Genomic DNA, 18,247 nt, shown 5'->3' on the forward strand with positions numbered 1-18,247 from the left:
TTTGCAAAGTTCTTACATGAAGAGAAAGCAGAACCAACTAAACATATACTATAAAATTATAAAACATCTAAACTAAATTTCAAATCTAGGGTAAACATAAGGCTGTAATCTAGCTGTGAACTCTACTAGTGAACTCTTGGTATGACTGAGAGCTGATGAATGCCACTTTAATAGTTTTTCCTCAGGCCTTTTTGTGGCCGTCTTCATCTCATTTGTGTTTTTGTGTTGTGACATTCCCCTCTGATGGCTCATTGATTAATGTTACACACAGAATGAAGCCTTGAAGTTGTAGCTGAACACAACTAAAAAAGGGCGTTGAAATAATATAGCCTGCAGACAAATGGTTTAAATTTTTCTCATAGCTCAACAAATACTGTACAAAGGAGACAAAGGGAGGGTGATATTTGTGTGTCTCTGCCTTCTCTCTGATATGGCATGTGTTGTTGGACAATAGCTCCTCTATGTGTGGCCTCTCCTCAAGGCTGAAATTGTTATGTCATTTTTCTTCTCCCCTCTCCTCTTGTCTCTTTTCACTCTTTCCCTCTTTTCTCTTGTCTTTTTGCTCTCTGTAACACTGTCTGTCATTCTTTTCCTTTGTTATTGTTCTCTTAAAAATCTTATACATAAAGGCTGGTGCATGCATAAATCTAGTGTTTAACATCCAGTACTTTACACTAAAATATTGCAGATACAGAAGTTCATGATGCAGATCTGGATTTTAATACCAATCTGCATGAAGAGGCTTAGTGTTTCATTCTGAATTTTAAGTTTAAAATGTGCTGCTGTTTAATTATTCAGGTCTTAGTCACGCCGACTGGTAGGCGAACCACCCTGACGGTTGAAGACTGTTACTGGAAATTGCTGTCGATTTGTTAGTGAAATTATTGGTCACATTGTTGATACTTTAGTTGCTAGCACATTGCTGCAGTTGCCTGTAGTTTGCATAGAAGCTGACATAGATGCTGACTTGCCTGCTAACACTCACCAACTGGTCACCATGTAGTAGCGAAAACTCTGAAACATGAAAGGTGCAATGCAAACAGGAAACAGAGAACATTTGCCTTCAAAGTAAAAGTTCTGTCTTATCGCTGAATCTAGCATATACAGTGCTTAATAGATGTGCTAGACCACTGCCAAATTATAGTTACTGTATTTTTTTTTTTCATAACAGTTTAAGGACTGTATCAGAATACAAATGTTTTACTTTCAGTTTGTTGCGCTTGCTCCCCTCTCTCTAATGAGACTGGCATGTTTGTTGTACACAACACGGACGCTCTGTAAACCGTTATCTATAGGTTTTAGCTGTGTACTGTCAGCAGAAAATGGCATGAAAATGTTATTTGTCTTACTCTTTCTCGTGTTTGTGTTGTTGTTGTTGAGTCTTAAGCTTAGCTGCTGTCACGATGAAGAGCAAAGTCATAAAATAGACCAATTAATTGCAATGAAACAGTGTTAAAACAGTACAAACTGTCCACTACAGGAAAAGTCTGTTCTTCACATGCTCAATTTTTTTTTTATCTAGATATTTTTTTGGCACTACTTCTCCTCCGTGGTGAACTCTGCTGTTTCAGCGTTTCCTAAAATCCATCAGTCTTCATAGCCAGTGATTCACACAAATGGACACAAACTCAATACTATGATATTCATTTAATTTGTTGACTTCTCCTTATGTTAGGTCAAACTAGTTAGAAACTAGAAAGATGTTTGTTGTGGATTATACACTATGGGAAGCTTTTCATTATTTGATTAATATATACCAAATTCAGTAAATGTATAACCTTGTATTTATGTTTTGCTTTATGTAAAGTTGGGAGGGCGATGTTTAAGTCAACATTTATGTTACCATGCATTTAAAGAATGATTTCCAGTCTTTCTCACAGAGAGGGATGAAAATTGTTGATTTAACACTGGTATTATGTCATTACTCATTATCAACAGATACCAAAAGCTAATGTATTAGTGTGATATTGGAAGTAGGAAAATCTGGATTAGTGCATCTGTAACTGATAGCAATATTAATATGATGTAGCTTCTTGTTATTTAGTCACTCACAGAGCTTATAAAGTTATTTTGATGAATACACGTAGAGTAGTTCGCTCCCTTTCTTCGTGACAGTGGAAAACCAGAGGTCTGCATTAGCTACAGACTGCTATCCATGAAGCTGGAGAGGTTCACAGCATGAAGTGGAGGCTTGCCCATGAGAGTGAGTGAGAGAGATGCTTAAGCATGACTAAAAGCCAAAGTATGCCTCAGCAGTTAACCCATGAACCGCAGCACCATCAGCTGCATTTCAGAATGCACTTAGATGCCTAATCTGAACTACAGCCACTCCTCTTCTGAACACCCTGCATTGTCTTGAGGCTGTTTAAAAAATTGTATTGGTTTGTTCCTTCAACTGCTGCCTGTCATCTCATTTGTCAGTTTAAAAAAAATGTTATGCAGCAGTACTTAATATATTTTTTAAAATAAGGAATTACATCAGGTCACAAAAACTTTTTTTTATTAGACTGCAACTTCAATTGTTGATGTAAAATAAGTAAATATTTCTTCTAAAATAATCTAACATGGACGTTCTTGGTCCTGTGGGAGGCGGATTTGAACCCAGAACCTTCATGCTGTGAGGCAACAGTGCTAACCACCACAGCACTGCTAACCACCACAGCACTGCCTTATCATGTGACTGAACTTAGCATGGCAGTTTGTAAAATGGTCACAATCTCTAATCTACTGATTTTTGTTTCTGGGCATGAATGTTACATTTTTATTTTTTAATGTTCCTGATAACAATGTTTGCTTTGTCTGTTCACATATGTACTAATGTTCATGTACAACAAAAAAGGCTTTTTCGTGACTGTTTTTCTGGTGAATTTGGGCTGAAAGATGTGCTGTTGGCATCCCAGGTGTGAAACCTCTCCAAATTGCTTCCTCCATGCTGTGTTAGCTCTGCCACTAACAGCTCGTGCACTGATCTCAGTGGTTATTACACCTTACAGCTGATTCCATCCTGGACTGGATCAGATTATCCTAACTCTCAGACCCCTATTTGTTTTTTGTTTGTTTGTTTGTTTGTTTTTTCTCCTGTTAGACTAAACTTGTACTTGTATGTGTATACTCTGTATTTCTGCAAGTGTGCATCCTGTTGTTTGTGCTGCAGTCTGCAGGGACAAAGCTGGGGTTTAGTTGTCTCATCATGATTTATTCATGCTGTGAGACTATGCAGGTATTTGTATATGTGTGTGCAGAGCAGAGGGCTTATCAGGGTTTTAAACTTGAAGCAATAAAATACAATCTAGTTTAGACTGACAGTAATTATATGTTGAAGTGTAGCACAGAAGTGGATGGACTGGCCTTTTTTTACATTAATCTTTCTTTTCTCTCTCTTCTCACAGGCAACCAGACAAACTGGTGGTGGTTTGGACGCGTAGAAGTCGACGGAAATCCTCCAAGGTTGGTATTGGATTAGATGCATTTTTAGTTTAAGAAAATTTTCAATTTCCACTTATTTCCAAATGTAATTTTTTTTCATCATCCATCCTTCTGTCCTGCAGTCTCACAGCTGGCAGCCTGGCATCAAAAACCCCTACAGAGGAGTCGTGGTGTGGCCGGTACCAGAAAACATTGAGATCACGGTCACTCTTTTTAAGGTAACCTGCTGCTCTATTATCTGTGTAAAACAGGCCTTTAAGGAAACTCTAGCCCTAATTTTTCAGACTTTTCTGGGAAAATGTTAGGCTAAACATTTATATACATTTAGTTGGAAGCACACTTATTTAGTCCCCTTATCAAACTAATCCTAATAGCAAAATGTGAACTTTTCCAGTTGATTTCAATACCAAAAGCACACACAGACGGTTAAAATTGCTCAACACAGCTAATATTTTTCTAAATTTAACATAAAATGCTAATTTTCCTGACTTTTGCCTACAATTCCTTAATGAATCTTTCACAAGATCACAAATTTACAAATCAATTGTTGTACAAACAATTTCTAACTTCCAGAGTTCAGGTTTTTCTGTTAAAGCCATAACCCTATCAGGCCTAGAGCTTAAGAGAAGAAAACATTATCTTTCATAAAAGAAGGCAGTCTGGAGGTGGAAGAATGATGCCATCTACAGTGAAGCATGGTGGTGACTCTGTGATGCTCTGAGGCAGTTTTTCTTCCTTGGTTAATAGAAATCTAGAGTGTGTAGCATGGAATTGTCATCATGCTACTAAAGTGCTAAAGACACAGGGGCTGAAGGATTCAGTCAAAGCATCATGATTGGTTGAATTTGGTAATTAAATATTAGTTTAATAAAATGTTCAATCACACTTGTGTAATATGATCTTTACAAATGGCTTATGCCAAAAATTCTGCTTCTATTGTACACTTAAACAGGTATCTGTCACCTTGTCTGACTTACTTAAACATACTGGCCTTTTTGCTGACAGGTCAGCTCAGAGCTCAGTATCTTGTTACCCATAACTCCTACCACAAATCTCTACCATAATTGTCTTGCTTTGTAAAGTGGTGGTGGTGGCTTTTAACAATTTGGATACTAAATACATGAAAATCTAGTCAATCCCAAGGCACTTGACACAGAAACCCTCAAATAGAGTAAAGACTTCATCTCCAGACATCTGTAAAAACAAATCCTTACGTCTGCTTTCGTGTGTACTAGCTCAGTTTTTTGAAGTCTGTGGTTGTTGAATGTAACTGTACTATTAGTGCCTCTCTTTTTTTAGGCCCACTTTCACTTCCTGTCTCAGAGGAAGTAATAAAGCTGTTTTGGTAATGAGACAAAATGCAAAACCATTGAAGGCACCATTCAACCATTAAGTTGGATGGAGCTCAAATCAAACGGCAATAGAATGCAGTCTGTAAGCCTGCTGCCTTGGTAGAAAGGTTTTTGTTCATTCTGGATAATAAAAATAAAGAAACTCTGAAACATCATCCTAGTTTACACGAACACAGCCAGGAGCATGTCATAGATCAGGGTGTTTAATAATACAGTCCGTGAACCATGATTGGACAATCAAAGCATCTAATGCTGTGCAAAGAAGGTCGGCATAACTTTTCACTATTTGGTCTTCAAGAGTTGTTGATGGGAGTCGCAGTGTAAATCATTTTTAAGAATGTTTGACTTTATTATTTTGGTATTTTAATCCAAGAAGGTTGAATCATTGTCACTTTGACACCATTCTTACTAAAAAAGACACCAGACAAGGTTTTGGATGTTGCATGAATATTTAAAAAAAATTAGATTGATTAATTGATCATTTATTTTGTGCATATGTGTACATACATACAAGATGGAGCATATATAGAGGAAGGAAAATATTGTCTTCTAGTACAACAGGTGCTTGAAAATTAGTGGGAAGAAGTGGTACTTATAGGTCCCCCATAGATGAACAATTAAACAAAATTTCCTGTCTGTCGACAAAAAGATTTTCCAGTGGATTAACAATACATTTCATTTTTTTAATTAAATTGTCAGACTCAGAGTAATGAGCTGCCAATAATGTTTTATCTAACAATACAGATTTATTTCTTTAAGAGGAAAGTAAAGTAGCTGTGCTGAGAGGTTTATTTGATTTAGTAAAGCAGCCTTTCTTTATAATGTTGAAAAACTGAGACTTAAAGTTGAAATGGTGCTCATATTCCTTAAGACATCTCAGACTGAGTGTCATCCATTTTATAAATGGATAGTGCATTAAATGAGAACATTTTTATACTGTATTTCAACTGCTTTACACTGAGTGAAAGGGAAACGTTGTGAATATTTATAGTTGTATTAAAGATCTCACAGAGTCGTTAGGGGGGGAAAAAGATGCAGGGCCTGATTCTCTTTAGATTCTTGACTTTATTATTTTTCACAGCTTTTCAGTTTTCTGTGCGTGTAGCATAAAGCTCATGCTGGAAATACTGTCTACAGTAAAACCCCAGACAGAATCAGACCCTTTGAAAATGCATTAACACCCTAATCTGCAGTAGTTATATTACTGGCAAATACTTTCCTGGTCAATTGCAGGTCAAAAGCTGCATGCAGAGTTGCTCTGGTAACCTTTCTTGGTTACAGAAATAATTAATTGATGTTGTATAACAATAAAATATGAGCTTAGTTTCAATTATTATATTTCTGGTGGTACCTGTCAGCAGGGACATTCAGTCCTCTGCTTGGATAGTCATGCACATCCCTAGCCTACAGTTCTGTAGATTTGAGAGTTCAGGTCACCTCTCTGGTCCTATAACGCCTAAATGTTATAAAGGGCTTTTAACGTTACCTGGGTCATTTTACCTGTGTTATAGGAAACTGCACCAGTTTTTACACATATGTTTTTAAATGAGACTAGGTTTGTGCCCCGATTTTACAGTACTTTTTCAAAAATCCTGTCTCTTGAATTGCCCAAGTGTAACACTTGGGCAATTCAAGTATCTAATAACTTACACTTCTGATTTTTTTTTTCTGAATTGTGGTAACTGAAAGTGAGGGGAAACGTAACCATGATTTTAAGATCCTGTCAAAGTGTTTTCTGGCCTCAAGCTAGCTGAACTAGCTGAGCCCTGCATTATTGTAGCCTCGGGGGGATGTACACTACCAGACAGCCTTAGCTGAACTTTGTATATAGTAAAAAAAAATCATGAGATTAAATATTAACTGAAGTAAGCAGTGCTCTGGCTGCTCATTATGCAGACAGATCAATCCTACCAGAGATAATGTGCATAATAAAAGTGGGCAGTTATTGTTTTTACCCTATTGAGTTTTAAATTACCGGTAGCTGGATTTGACTTGTGACATTTTATTTTTTTAATTTTATTTTAAAGTATCTGAAAACAAATCTCACTGAGAGTACCACAAGAGTTGTTCGGTTCTGAATTATTGGAAAGGACAAGCATTTTCCTGTTCGTATTTTAAAAATATTTAACAAAATAATAAAATCCTTGTCACTAATGTTGGAATTTGTTAATGAAAACGATATGTCACAGAAGAAGGTGCATGCTGTGTGTGATCTGCAGCTTCTGTTTACCAGCAGCACTAAAACAGCTGATAACGCCTCACTCTGCTGGTGCTTAAAAGCAGTTTATGTGGGATGTGAAATAACAGCAAGTTTACAGTTGGGGGGGGGGGGGGGGTTATGTGAGAAGGCTGTGTTATTTTCTGTGTTTGTGTGTGGGCGTTGTCTGATTGTTACACTAGACTGCAGGAATATTGATTTCTGGGAGTGTGTCCTGAGCTCAGCCAGACAAAAAGGCAATCAGAGCTCGTGTATTACACACAGAGGCTGCAACAAACAGCAGACTGTACTAGGGCTGGGCGATATATCGAGGTTTTTTTAAAATATCGATATATTTTCATACGAGATATAAGATGTGACAATATCGTTTATATCGATATAGCCTATGTTATGTTATAATTATACTTGTGGGGCCGCAGGTTTGCCTCTCTTTCGTCCACTTTTGTCTCTACGCAACGTTACTTGGCCTCGCCTCGCCTCTCCTTCACTGAACACAACTCCCCCTCCCCCATAGCTTCACCTGCAGGCAATGACAAGATGAAAGCGGAAAATCTCCGTTAGCGAGTTACCGCGGATCGTCCCGTGCGTGGGGCTGGACGGCGTCAACGTGTTAGCGAGCTAACCACGCTAACGAGCTAACCGCGCTAACGACATGCAGCCCGGAGGAGCTGCACGGCCTAAAATCCTTTCATTTTCTCAAAACTCGACAGTGCGCCTTATGTATGAATTCTGGTTGTGCTTACTGACCGCGAACCGATTTTATGTGGTACACAGCGCTCATCAATCTGTCCAAAAATGTTTTAATATGACTTTGCTAAGCTACGGAGCTGCACTGCTTGATGGATTGTCGGAGGATTACGGCTACCGGGGAGGAGCCTCGCGGAGTGATACGTACTGTGCTTCAACGTAATATTACCGTACTGTGTGTGTATAAGGACCACAAATGGCACCTGTTCAGAGACGTGGTGCAGCTGTGAAATCTGTCTCTTTGTTATTATGCTCAGCGTCTATTAGTTTACATTTTGACTGCACAATTGTGAGCTTTTTGTTATGCACAAAAACAACATTGTTTTCTTTTATTTATGGACCATGATTATTTAATAAATGCTGATAATTTATTTTTAAGTAATTTCTTCATGTACATCTACGCTGTATGTAAATAAAAGTGCCCGTGTGACATCTGGGACACAGTGTGACTAAGAACTCTCTTTTTGTTCTTAACTTATGGCTTTTAAAAAAAAAAAAAAAATCGAGATATATATCTTATATCGCCATCCAGCTAAAAAATATCGAGATATGAATTTTGGGTCATATCGCCCAGCCCTAGACTGTACATTTGTGTTTGTCCTCACTAGAGAAACTCCTCCTCTACCTTTTAAATGAAGTCTGGTTTAAAATCTGTCCTATGTTTGTTGGGTGGATCAGCTTTAAAGCTTTTATATCACTATTATTATTTAAATCTGGCCATTGTTTGCATTAATACTTTAGTAAAGGTGTAGAGACTAAACCTGAGCTGTGCCCCATAAGTCATAAGTGTGTTTTTAGTCTGGGGCTTGCCCCCTGGTGTCGACGTATGTCAGCTGACCATCCTTGAAATGCCCATTGCAACCAGGGTTTAATGCATCTCTGAAATCCAACCTATCATATCACCTGTTCTGCAATTTGACTCCCACAGTCCAAATACTGGCATAATATATGTGCAGATGCTTTAGCACCTGAAGTGATTGTACTGGTTTAACCTGCATCCAACCATCTGGTTTCAATGGGCCCAGTTTTTAGTGTTTACCACTTGACATGCAGCTGTGCTTTCTCTCTTTGTACTGTGTCCAGCTCTGTCTTGTGTTTGTGTGTACTGTGCATGTGCTTAAGAGAGTACTGGAGGGCAGTGAAGGTCACCCACCGCAGCACAGTAAGGCCGGGCTGCTTCCTGCCTCCGTTCCTCTCTTCTTTCATTATGTCGATTTTAAACAGGCAGGAAGATGGGAAGAGAGGCAACACAGAGATGCTTAAAGTACACAGAAATTTTCTGCATTTTAATGTTTCCATCTGTGGATTCAGTAGCCCAACCTTGTGTAATTGAAAGTCACCTCAGTAATGCAAACAATTTATAAGGGGAAATGGAACATAAAAACTGGGTCATGAGGTGAATAGAGATGATAGTGGGTTGGAAGCTGTTGAGCTCACTCAGTTTTCTGTCTGTTGGCACACGGCCAAAGTGAAAATTAGAATTTAATTAAATAACTGTTGTCTTGTTTGTAGGACCCCCACGCAGAGGAGTTTGAGGACAAAGAATGGACGTTTGTCATTGAAAATGTGAGTACTAAATGTACACATGCTTCTTCATTAACATGGTTAACGATGCTTTTGTTGTTGTTACATATCCATATTTTCTGTCTAACCTGATGGTTGGAAAAGAGCGCAGCCTATAATTGTGTGAAGTGCTCAAACTCATCTGAAATGTCATATAGAGGAACTTGGGGATTAGATGTTAAACAAGACAGGGATGATTTACCAGCTTTCAGTATTCTCAGGAGTCTTCTAGGGACACGGTCTTTGCATTTCATGTGCAGATTGTGCCACCATGTGGTCAGTTTATGTCATTACATAATCTGAGTATCTCGGATTAAATGGCTTGAATAATATTCATGTACATGTTTTACAAGGATATATTTGTTTTTATTGTAGTAACAGACTGTTTTTCTCAAGTAATAGTAGAGTACTTTTTACACTTGTCTTTTTGACGCCACAAACCATGTGCATGTAAAATACATGTGCTTGTAAAATTCAATTGTTACTTTATTAACGCAAATGTTTTTAGGAGTTCCCATCAATTTATATTACAGCAACTGCTTTTCCGTAATGTGCTCATGCCATGTTAGTCAGACTGCTGTATAAGTCAGCAGAAACAAGTGAAAACTGAAACTTTATCCAAGGAAGGACAGTTGCTTGCTCTCTAGTAGTCATGCTTGGGCTGTCATGGAAAATTGACTGAGGCGAGAAAGTGATAGTGGGGAAGCCTTTTTTCTTTAGGTGACACAGCTTCAGATGTTGTGCACCATATTCACTGTCCCATGACAGTGGAAAAATAAAAGCCCTCTTCACGGAACGATACTTTATTCAGCCTCTTTCCATTTCCACAGTCACAACTGAGTTGTTTCAAACATTAAAATTTAACCAGCCAGTGAGTCAAAGACGGCATCATTGTTAACCTGTAACCTTTTAAAATGTTACATTTAAGCTCTTTTAGACCTACCATTTTCATTATATACTTTTATTTAAGGATATACATTTACACTTTAAGTGATATGGTTTTGCTCTGCCTAGATTGTTGCACCAACTAATTCATATTTCCAAAAAAAGAAAGAAACTGTAAACTGCTGAGTGTGGTTTGGCAGACACAATTTTTGAAAAAAGCCTCAAAAAACAATTTTTAGTTAAAAAAACTAAAACAAAAATTGGCAAGAAGAACCAAAACATGATAAAATAACATGGATGGAGAGAATTTCTTGTATTGTAGAGGTTTGTGAGAGCAGGAAGAAACTGAGACAGCAAAGTAGAGAATTGAAGCAAACTGGTGAAGAGAAGTGGAGGTGGCCAGGAAGAACTGGAAACTTTTATTTGCTTTTTTCATGGTAACTTGTGGCAGGTTTGTGACGTGGTGTCCATCAATCTTGCACACATGTTGAACTGCATTTTAAATTTCAGTTCAGTCTTATTTATATAGTGCCAAATTACAACAGGAGTTGTCTCAGGGAACTTTATATTGTAAGGTAAATGATACAGAAAGAAAACCCCTACAATCATATGACCCGTTATGAGCAAGCACGTTGGCAACAGTGGGAAGGAAAACCTCCAGGTGTTCCTCCAGGAAAACCTTCCTTTTAACAGGAAAAACCTCCAGCAGAACCAGGATTACGGAGGGGCAGCCAGAGATTAATAATAACTAATGATTAAATGCAGAGTGGTGTATAAACACAGAGGAGAGCACTCAGTGCATCATGGGAAGTGCCCAGCAGCCTAGACCTATCGCATCATAACTAAGGGAGGATTCAGGGTCACCTGATCCAGCCCTAGGATCAGGTGGAGATAGGAGAAGAATATGCTCCCTCTTTCTAGCATTTTTAGTTAAAACGGACAGCTTTTCAGGCAGTTTTTGTTAGGACATCCTGATTAAAAACAAATGACAGAAGTTCAGCCTAAAAGTAATAAATGCATCAAACTAAAAAATAGAAAGTATTGTCTTTGTTTTCTTACCATCTTATTGTAGAGTCATACCAAGTAGCATTTTTATTCACAAACTTTATTAGTAGTGCAAGCTAATGTAAATGTGACAATAAAAATACAAATTTTGCCACTGAAATAGGCCTTCTCTGCTACTGGAACTGTTGTCCCACATTATGGCTAAAGCTCAGCACTAATTCCGGTTCAAGGTACACATAAGGGGAAACTTTCAGGGCAGTCGCCACCCTGTGGTTAGTTAATCAACTGTTGCTTTTCTCATAATTAAATGAAACCCCAGAACATGGTAGTAAGCACGATTTCACCTCATTGTGTAGACCGGCAAGTAGTTTTAAAATGTAGACATGGATAAAAATCAGGTCCTCTATTGCACTGTGGCCTTTTTTACTCATAGGCATTAAATCCTTCCACTCAATTTAGAAAAACAAAGCAGAATTCACCATCTTTGTCCTCATAAGGTATCGCTCCACCAAAGGAAAACCACCAGGACTGTGGAGAAAGCATTTTTCACTGTTTTTCTTTTTCTTTTCTTTTTTTTATCTAGGATTAAAAACTAGAAGATAAAAACCTGCACACCTCCAAAATTAACCAGGAATCTCATGAAAAAAATCACTTTAAAACAGGGATGTCAAATTCATTTCACATTATGGGCCACATACAGTACAGCTGGGCAATATGTAAACATTTTTCCGACCGACATTCATCAGTCCAATAAATGACGATAGGCGATATATTCGTGGAGGTGACTTTTTGATGGGCGGAGCAATTTATACATGCACAGACTGCTTTTAGAACACAGAATAAGTCCAAACATGGAGGAACTATTTGCCAAAAGAAAATACAAAGTCGCCAATGGGGGATTTCTTTGGCTTTAAACCGGATGAAAGAGGTAAACCTGAGGATGTAACCCAAGGGATGTGCTGCCTATCCAGACGTATAGTGCCAGCAAAGGACTCGCGCAACTAACTTGAATGAGCAAATACGTGTCCACCAACCCACTGAGTATGCCAGGCTACCACCAGCGTCTGCAGCTCCATCAACAAGCTCTGGAAAAGCTTTTCACCAGCAGCATAACATGGAAAGGACAGCCCCTGGTGGACACAGTGCACAGTGAGACTGATAAACAGTGGAACGGCCTGTAAACACGGGTATAGTGGAAAAAAGAAGCCAGTTTCTCTTTGTTTCCCTCCCCAGCATTGTGTTTTTGTTTTGTTTTTTTAATTTAAATAAAATGTTATTGTTTGTTTTAACATAGGCTACCCTAGCCCTTTTTCTTTCATTATGTTATGAGTTTGAGTAAATGAATCGCTGCTACATTTGGGCGCACACTCTGAGGGTGCATTTGCACACAGCTGGAAGAGGGTGACGTTAAAACAGCCCTTTAAAAACAAATAAATAAATAAATTCCTGTTGACTGCTTCTCTTAGCTTCAACCAACATTATTAGCAAACTTACTCATGGGCAAATAAATAAATAGGTAAATAAATCGCTCTTGTAAAAACGACCAGTGAAAAGTTCAACATTCGTCCAATTGCCCAACCTTAACATACAGCCCACTTTGATTTGTGTGCTGGAGCAGGGAAACTCCCCTTTCTATGTAAAGATGTTTAAATATAAATTTAAACTCTGAGATATGCAATTATTAAAACAAGAAGTGAAATTTCAAGGATATGCCTCTGGTTATCCAAATGATAAAGAAAACCTTGCCTGGAGTTGTGTATACCTGTACTACTTATTTATTAGGGCTGAACGATATATCGCATTTGCGATAATATCGCGACATGATCAAGTGCAATTTTCTAACCGCAAAGGCTGCGATTATACTGCGATTATAAGGCTGTCCAAATTACTACCATATCCCAGAATTCATAGCGCGGCCCAGCCAAACTCCAGTTTCCAGCAATGGCGGCCGCTACTAAGTTTTAAAATTACTCATACTAATCTTTCTGGGTCACAAAATAAACTTTTAACATATTTTCAGGCGAGAAAGTAGTTGTGTAAACATCAAATATCTGCTCGGTTTATCAAGATATCCCATATTTGCAAAAGTGCTTCGACGTTTTCAGAGGCGTCTGCTACCCACCAGCTCGACAGCTAGCCGGGAGCTCGAGGGTTACTGATGCGGCCGAGAACGGCACAACTCCCGGCACATCATTTTCAGATCACCGCGGAGTTTCGCTGCTCGGGTTAAACGTAATATATAAGTCACTTAGACAACCTAAAAATGTTATTGTTGGGCTTTTTTCAGTGTTTTGTTTGTTCGTGAGTAAATCGGTTTGGCTGAGATTAAAGTTATTAGATTAGATAAAATAAAACTTTATTAATCCCCCGGGTGGGTTCCTCCTTGGTTTTCACACAGCTGACTAAACGTCAAACAGAAAACTTATTAAACAGAAGTATGAGACAGTCGAGAATTTACACCAGTGTCTGGTTATATTTTAGATAGCAAGAAGCAGACGGCCGAGTTTATTAAACTCCACCGAGACAGCGGTGACGCTAATCAGAAGGCTAGACCGTCCAATTTCACGCCTTTAAATTTTAAAGGCGTGTTTGTGTGTGTGTTTATACAATTGCTATTATGTTTGCACTTTATGTGTAATGTTACTGACTGCAGAGATCAGTAAGATGTGTGTATTTTTTATTTATTAGTTTTATTTATTTAATATTATTTTTTAATTGAATGACTGTCTAGTAGTTCACAGATGTCGAAAAACTGAGTGTGGTAAAGCCACTGATTTTTTTTATGTATATTTCTGCAATCTGCACATTGTACTGACTTTCATTTTAATGTTTACACCAGGGTTCCTTGTCAGCACTTTATGCTCAGATGTTTGTAAGCTAAAAATAAACTATTGTGTATGTTCAAATATACTGTTGTGATTGAAGAAGTTAAATAAAAATGTCAGTCATCAATTCATGCATCACCTCATGTCATCATAACAGAGGTCTGTCTTCCAGGAAAGAACAGTTTAAAATTAATGTAATATAGTATTGGCCATACTATATGATGTATTGCTTGTCTTTGTTTAATAATACAGAAGACAAATACCTTAAAAAATAATCGCATATTGCATCGCAATTGCAATATTGGGGCAAAAAATCGCAATTAGATTATTTTCCATAATCGTTCAGCCCTATTATTTATTTTATTTTTTCCTCAGTAAAACCAAGCAGGTTTTATGCAAATCCTGACATTCAATCATGTGAGCAACGCCAACAATCACTAGGTGCTCTTTCTTCATTCACTTATGTCCATCTTCTGCTCTTTTCATCTTTTTTCTGTTTTCACAGAACAAATCATTGCACACACAAAGAGCAGCTGTAGCTAAAAGCCCCCACTGTTTCTGCTCCCCCGTTCAGCAAGTTTTTCTCCTTGTAAATTTCCACACAAAGCATGATAGGAAATGATATAAAAAGGAATCCAGTTGTAGTCATGCAACCAGTGACCCTAAAAGATCCCTAGTCTTTGCAGAATATATCAGTTTATCACTTAAACCTCTCACATATTGACTTTAGATGTGAGAGAGGTACCAAACTCAAGTCTTTTGTTTTTTTAAAGATTTTTCGATGAACAGTTGGTGTGAATACAATTATGTGAGATTGGTTTTACTCGAGTACTTCTGTATGGTCACAGGTACGTATTCTGGTCCTTTAGTTAAAGGACAAGGATACTGCAACATATTTAATCAGGAGCTGTGAAAGTATTCAAATAGTTCTGTTTCCAAGAATTTCAGCTTGGAATATCACCAGAGACGGGTATTTCCTCTCTTATGCAAGCCTTTTTTTTAAATTTTTTTTTATTTTATCCTAACGAATGGTCAGCCTGCATTTCTACGTGCAGAAATTTTTAAGTATATTACAGTAAAACAATTCAAAAGTTAGTTTTTAATGGACTGTTTTGTTTGTTGTTTTTTAATTAGCAGATTTATTATGTGTGCTGTTATATTAAAGGGTTAGCTGTTTGAAGTAACAAATCAACAACAACAAAATTAACTGTACCAATTTTCTTTGTTGTAAAAACAGCTGTTAGACTTCATGACACGAGTAAACACATCTTTAAGAAGTGCTCTCTTAAACCAACTTCCAAATATTCCAATGTGTGACTTTAGGGAGACATGCACTGCTAGTGACCAACAGGGATGGACACCGAGACTCTTCCACCCTGTTCTTAAAGAATGTGGAAAAATAGAGCTGGCAGAGAGCACAGAAACTGTCACTTTCTGTACTCGTCAAGCTCAAAGAAACGACGCTGCTCTACCTTTCTATCTTTGACAGAGAGTAGAGAAGACAAGCAGGTCAGCAGGTTTTCTCTAGGTAGAGCGTGGGAGAGCACAAGAAAAGAAAAAGCAAGAAGGGGAGAGAAAAAGACAAGTTGGTGGTTTGCCTGTGTCTCTGCATACCTGACTAATGATAGAAAGATCAAAGCCTGACAAAGTCTACTGACAGCAGGAATGGAGGGAGAGGAGGGAGAAGGCAACCTTACACCTTCACACACATGTGAAGGTATCCTGAGGCCGAGTTTCTCCTAACTATAAAGCCTAAAAAAGAGCCTTCAAACAAGTCCCTTAGAAATTATTTAGAAAAACTCTGAGCATCTATGAGGATGGAGATGCTGAAATTAGTTTTTGGATCGGTGATTTCCCAACACGGGTGGAAAGTTCAGGCAGACTTTCTTTAGTGAGCTAGGGCCCAGAGAAGGGCATTCCTACATGTGTTTAAAGTATTGGGTGGTTGTTGTTGTTCTCTTTTTTTTCCTCTCTTTTGCATGGTGTCTGACCCAATGCATTGACTTCATTACAGAATGAGTCATTACTATATGTGAATGTAAATTTCTCACATTGGTTCAAGAACTTGACTGGATTTTCTGAAGCTTTTTAATAATAACATATGGTATAAATGATAAAATTCCAGAATTCTTTGCACTTAAAAGTTAAGAAACTTTATTCTTAAATTGTTGAACTATTCTCTTATCCAGTCTATCACAGAGCAGTGAAGCCGTCACTGTTTCTTTACTTCAACAAGACTGAACTTGTCTGACGAGCTCTTTTTAAACCCAATTATATTATTAAATAAACTCATTAGATGTTAGGATGGCTACTTAAAAAAAAATGTTTTAACCATTCCAACCTTGGCAGTCTTTTGTTGCCACATCCCAAAGTCTTTGACTCATTTAAATAAATATGTAAATAAAATATAAATTACATTGTCAGATTAAACATTTAATATGTCATCTTTATCCTAATTTCAGTTTCACATATGCTTTAATTTATTACAAACCAATGTATCTCAGTTCTGAGATCTTTATTTGCATTCATTGATGTACACCAGTGCTACTGATTTGCACCCATTGCTCCTTTAAAAAAATTATATATATATTCTCACTGCTAATATTAGTCAGTGATTAAAAGAGATATAGACACAATAATTACATGATATGTGCAAGCAAAGGCAATGATTGATAAACCATGTTCAGTGTTCATTTTAATTTGAACATTCTCACCACAAGAGGGCAGGCCAGCCTAAGATGAGCAAACTCCTTTTCAGGCATTCATGATTAAATTTGCTGGATAACCCGTTTTTGTCACCTGCATCTATGTTTGTCTTTAGATGTCTGTGCAGCCTTCACGTTTCTGTGTGTTTGTTTCAAAGCATGTGTGATGAAAAGTATAACCTTATCCAACATTATCCGTATTACATTTTAGGTTATTTTCATTCTGACTTTGCCTGCGTGTGCATGACTGTAAAGAGCACTCGCGTCCCCCCCCACCAGCCACCCACACCCTTCAGGTATCTGAGCTAATGTAAAGTAAAGGACACATGAATGAATGCAGTAGTGAGTGCTGCTCCGAAGAGGAGGAGTAACAGAAGAAGAGGAGAGGTGAGTTCTCCTGACCCCTCATCAGACGGCAGAGGAGAAAAGGGGAAGAATACTGCATTGTGCCCGAGCACCGAAGATGATGAAATTCAAGATCCCCGCGCTCGGGCTTCGTCTTAATCTGGGGGCCCAACCTCGCGCTAGGCTAATCCCTCCCCGTCGAATTACTGGCCCTGGCTAGATTGTATTTTGTCATTGAAAATGGCAGTGTCAAACACTACCTTTTTCTCTCCTCTATTTGTTCGTCTGCCAAGGCGAATCGCATAATCAAAAGATGGAGAGAGAGGGAGAGCAAAGAGGAGAAAGCGATGGAGAAGGAGAGAGAGAGGGAAAGAGGCGGAAGGCTGAAAATGGCTACACAGTAGTATCTCTAAATTGCATGCTACCCTTGCCTTTCACCCTTTTTCAAACAGGCGCGTATTATCAAAAAGGTGGGCAAATTGAGAGTCAAAAGATTGGACGGCTATATTTGAAGGCATTGTGCTGACAGGCTCTTTTGTGTGTGTGTGTGTGTGTGTGTGTGTGGTGGTGGTGGTGGTGGTGGGGTTAATATGTGTATGTATGTCTGTGTGTATTCTCTCTGCGTTTGCATATCAGCCAAAGCTGGAGATGGGAGACCAACTTGCCTCATCTTCAAAGCTTTGTGGAGGGATTTAAATAACACACACACACACACACACACACACACACACACACACACACACACACACACACACCATTGCATTTCATGTGAGAAGCTATCATGTCTGAATACATTGAATATACAGTGATACACACTCAAAGGCCCATCTTTCCTCCCTCCAACTCATACTTCACCTTTTTCACTCACATTACATCAATGTCACCCAGGCAGGAAGGCGCTTCCAAATCGGCACTCACAACATTTGACAGCCTGTCTGCTGCACGTACACACATTTTAAATATCGAATTTGAAATTGACACTTTATGTACTCGCAGCTTTTTCCTGTCCTCCTTTTTTTTTTTTTTAAATAGTTAAAATCTTTAAAATGTGACAGTAAGGCTGATTATGTCTCTTATTACAGAAAAGGAAAAATATCTAATTTATAAGTGTGTAACAATTTTCAAACCAAGGCTATGGTTTCTAAGTCTAACCACAGTTATATTGATATCTTATGC

General features: G+C 38.1%; 1 protein-coding gene across 2 annotated transcripts in view; it reads left to right on the plus strand.

Moving 5' to 3' along the window:
* The window catches only part of ehbp1 (EH domain binding protein 1), a 175,490-nt gene that overhangs the window by 20,604 nt on the left and 136,639 nt on the right, over window positions 1-18,247 (plus strand). For both annotated transcript variants that reach the window (XM_085369657.1, XM_085369656.1), the window contains exons 3-5: window positions 3,390-3,447; window positions 3,549-3,644; window positions 9,256-9,309. In XM_085369657.1, the coding sequence (XP_085225783.1) occupies window positions 3,390-3,447; window positions 3,549-3,644; window positions 9,256-9,309 (208 nt within the window). The remainder of the gene's footprint in view (window positions 1-3,389; window positions 3,448-3,548; window positions 3,645-9,255; window positions 9,310-18,247) is intronic.

This window comes from Diplotaxodon limnothrissa, linkage group LG13 (assembly GCF_057381915.1).
Source record: "Diplotaxodon limnothrissa isolate DT_005_m linkage group LG13, D_limnothrissa_male_GT1.1, whole genome shotgun sequence".
NCBI classification, from domain to species: Eukaryota; Metazoa; Chordata; class Actinopteri; order Cichliformes; family Cichlidae; genus Diplotaxodon; species Diplotaxodon limnothrissa.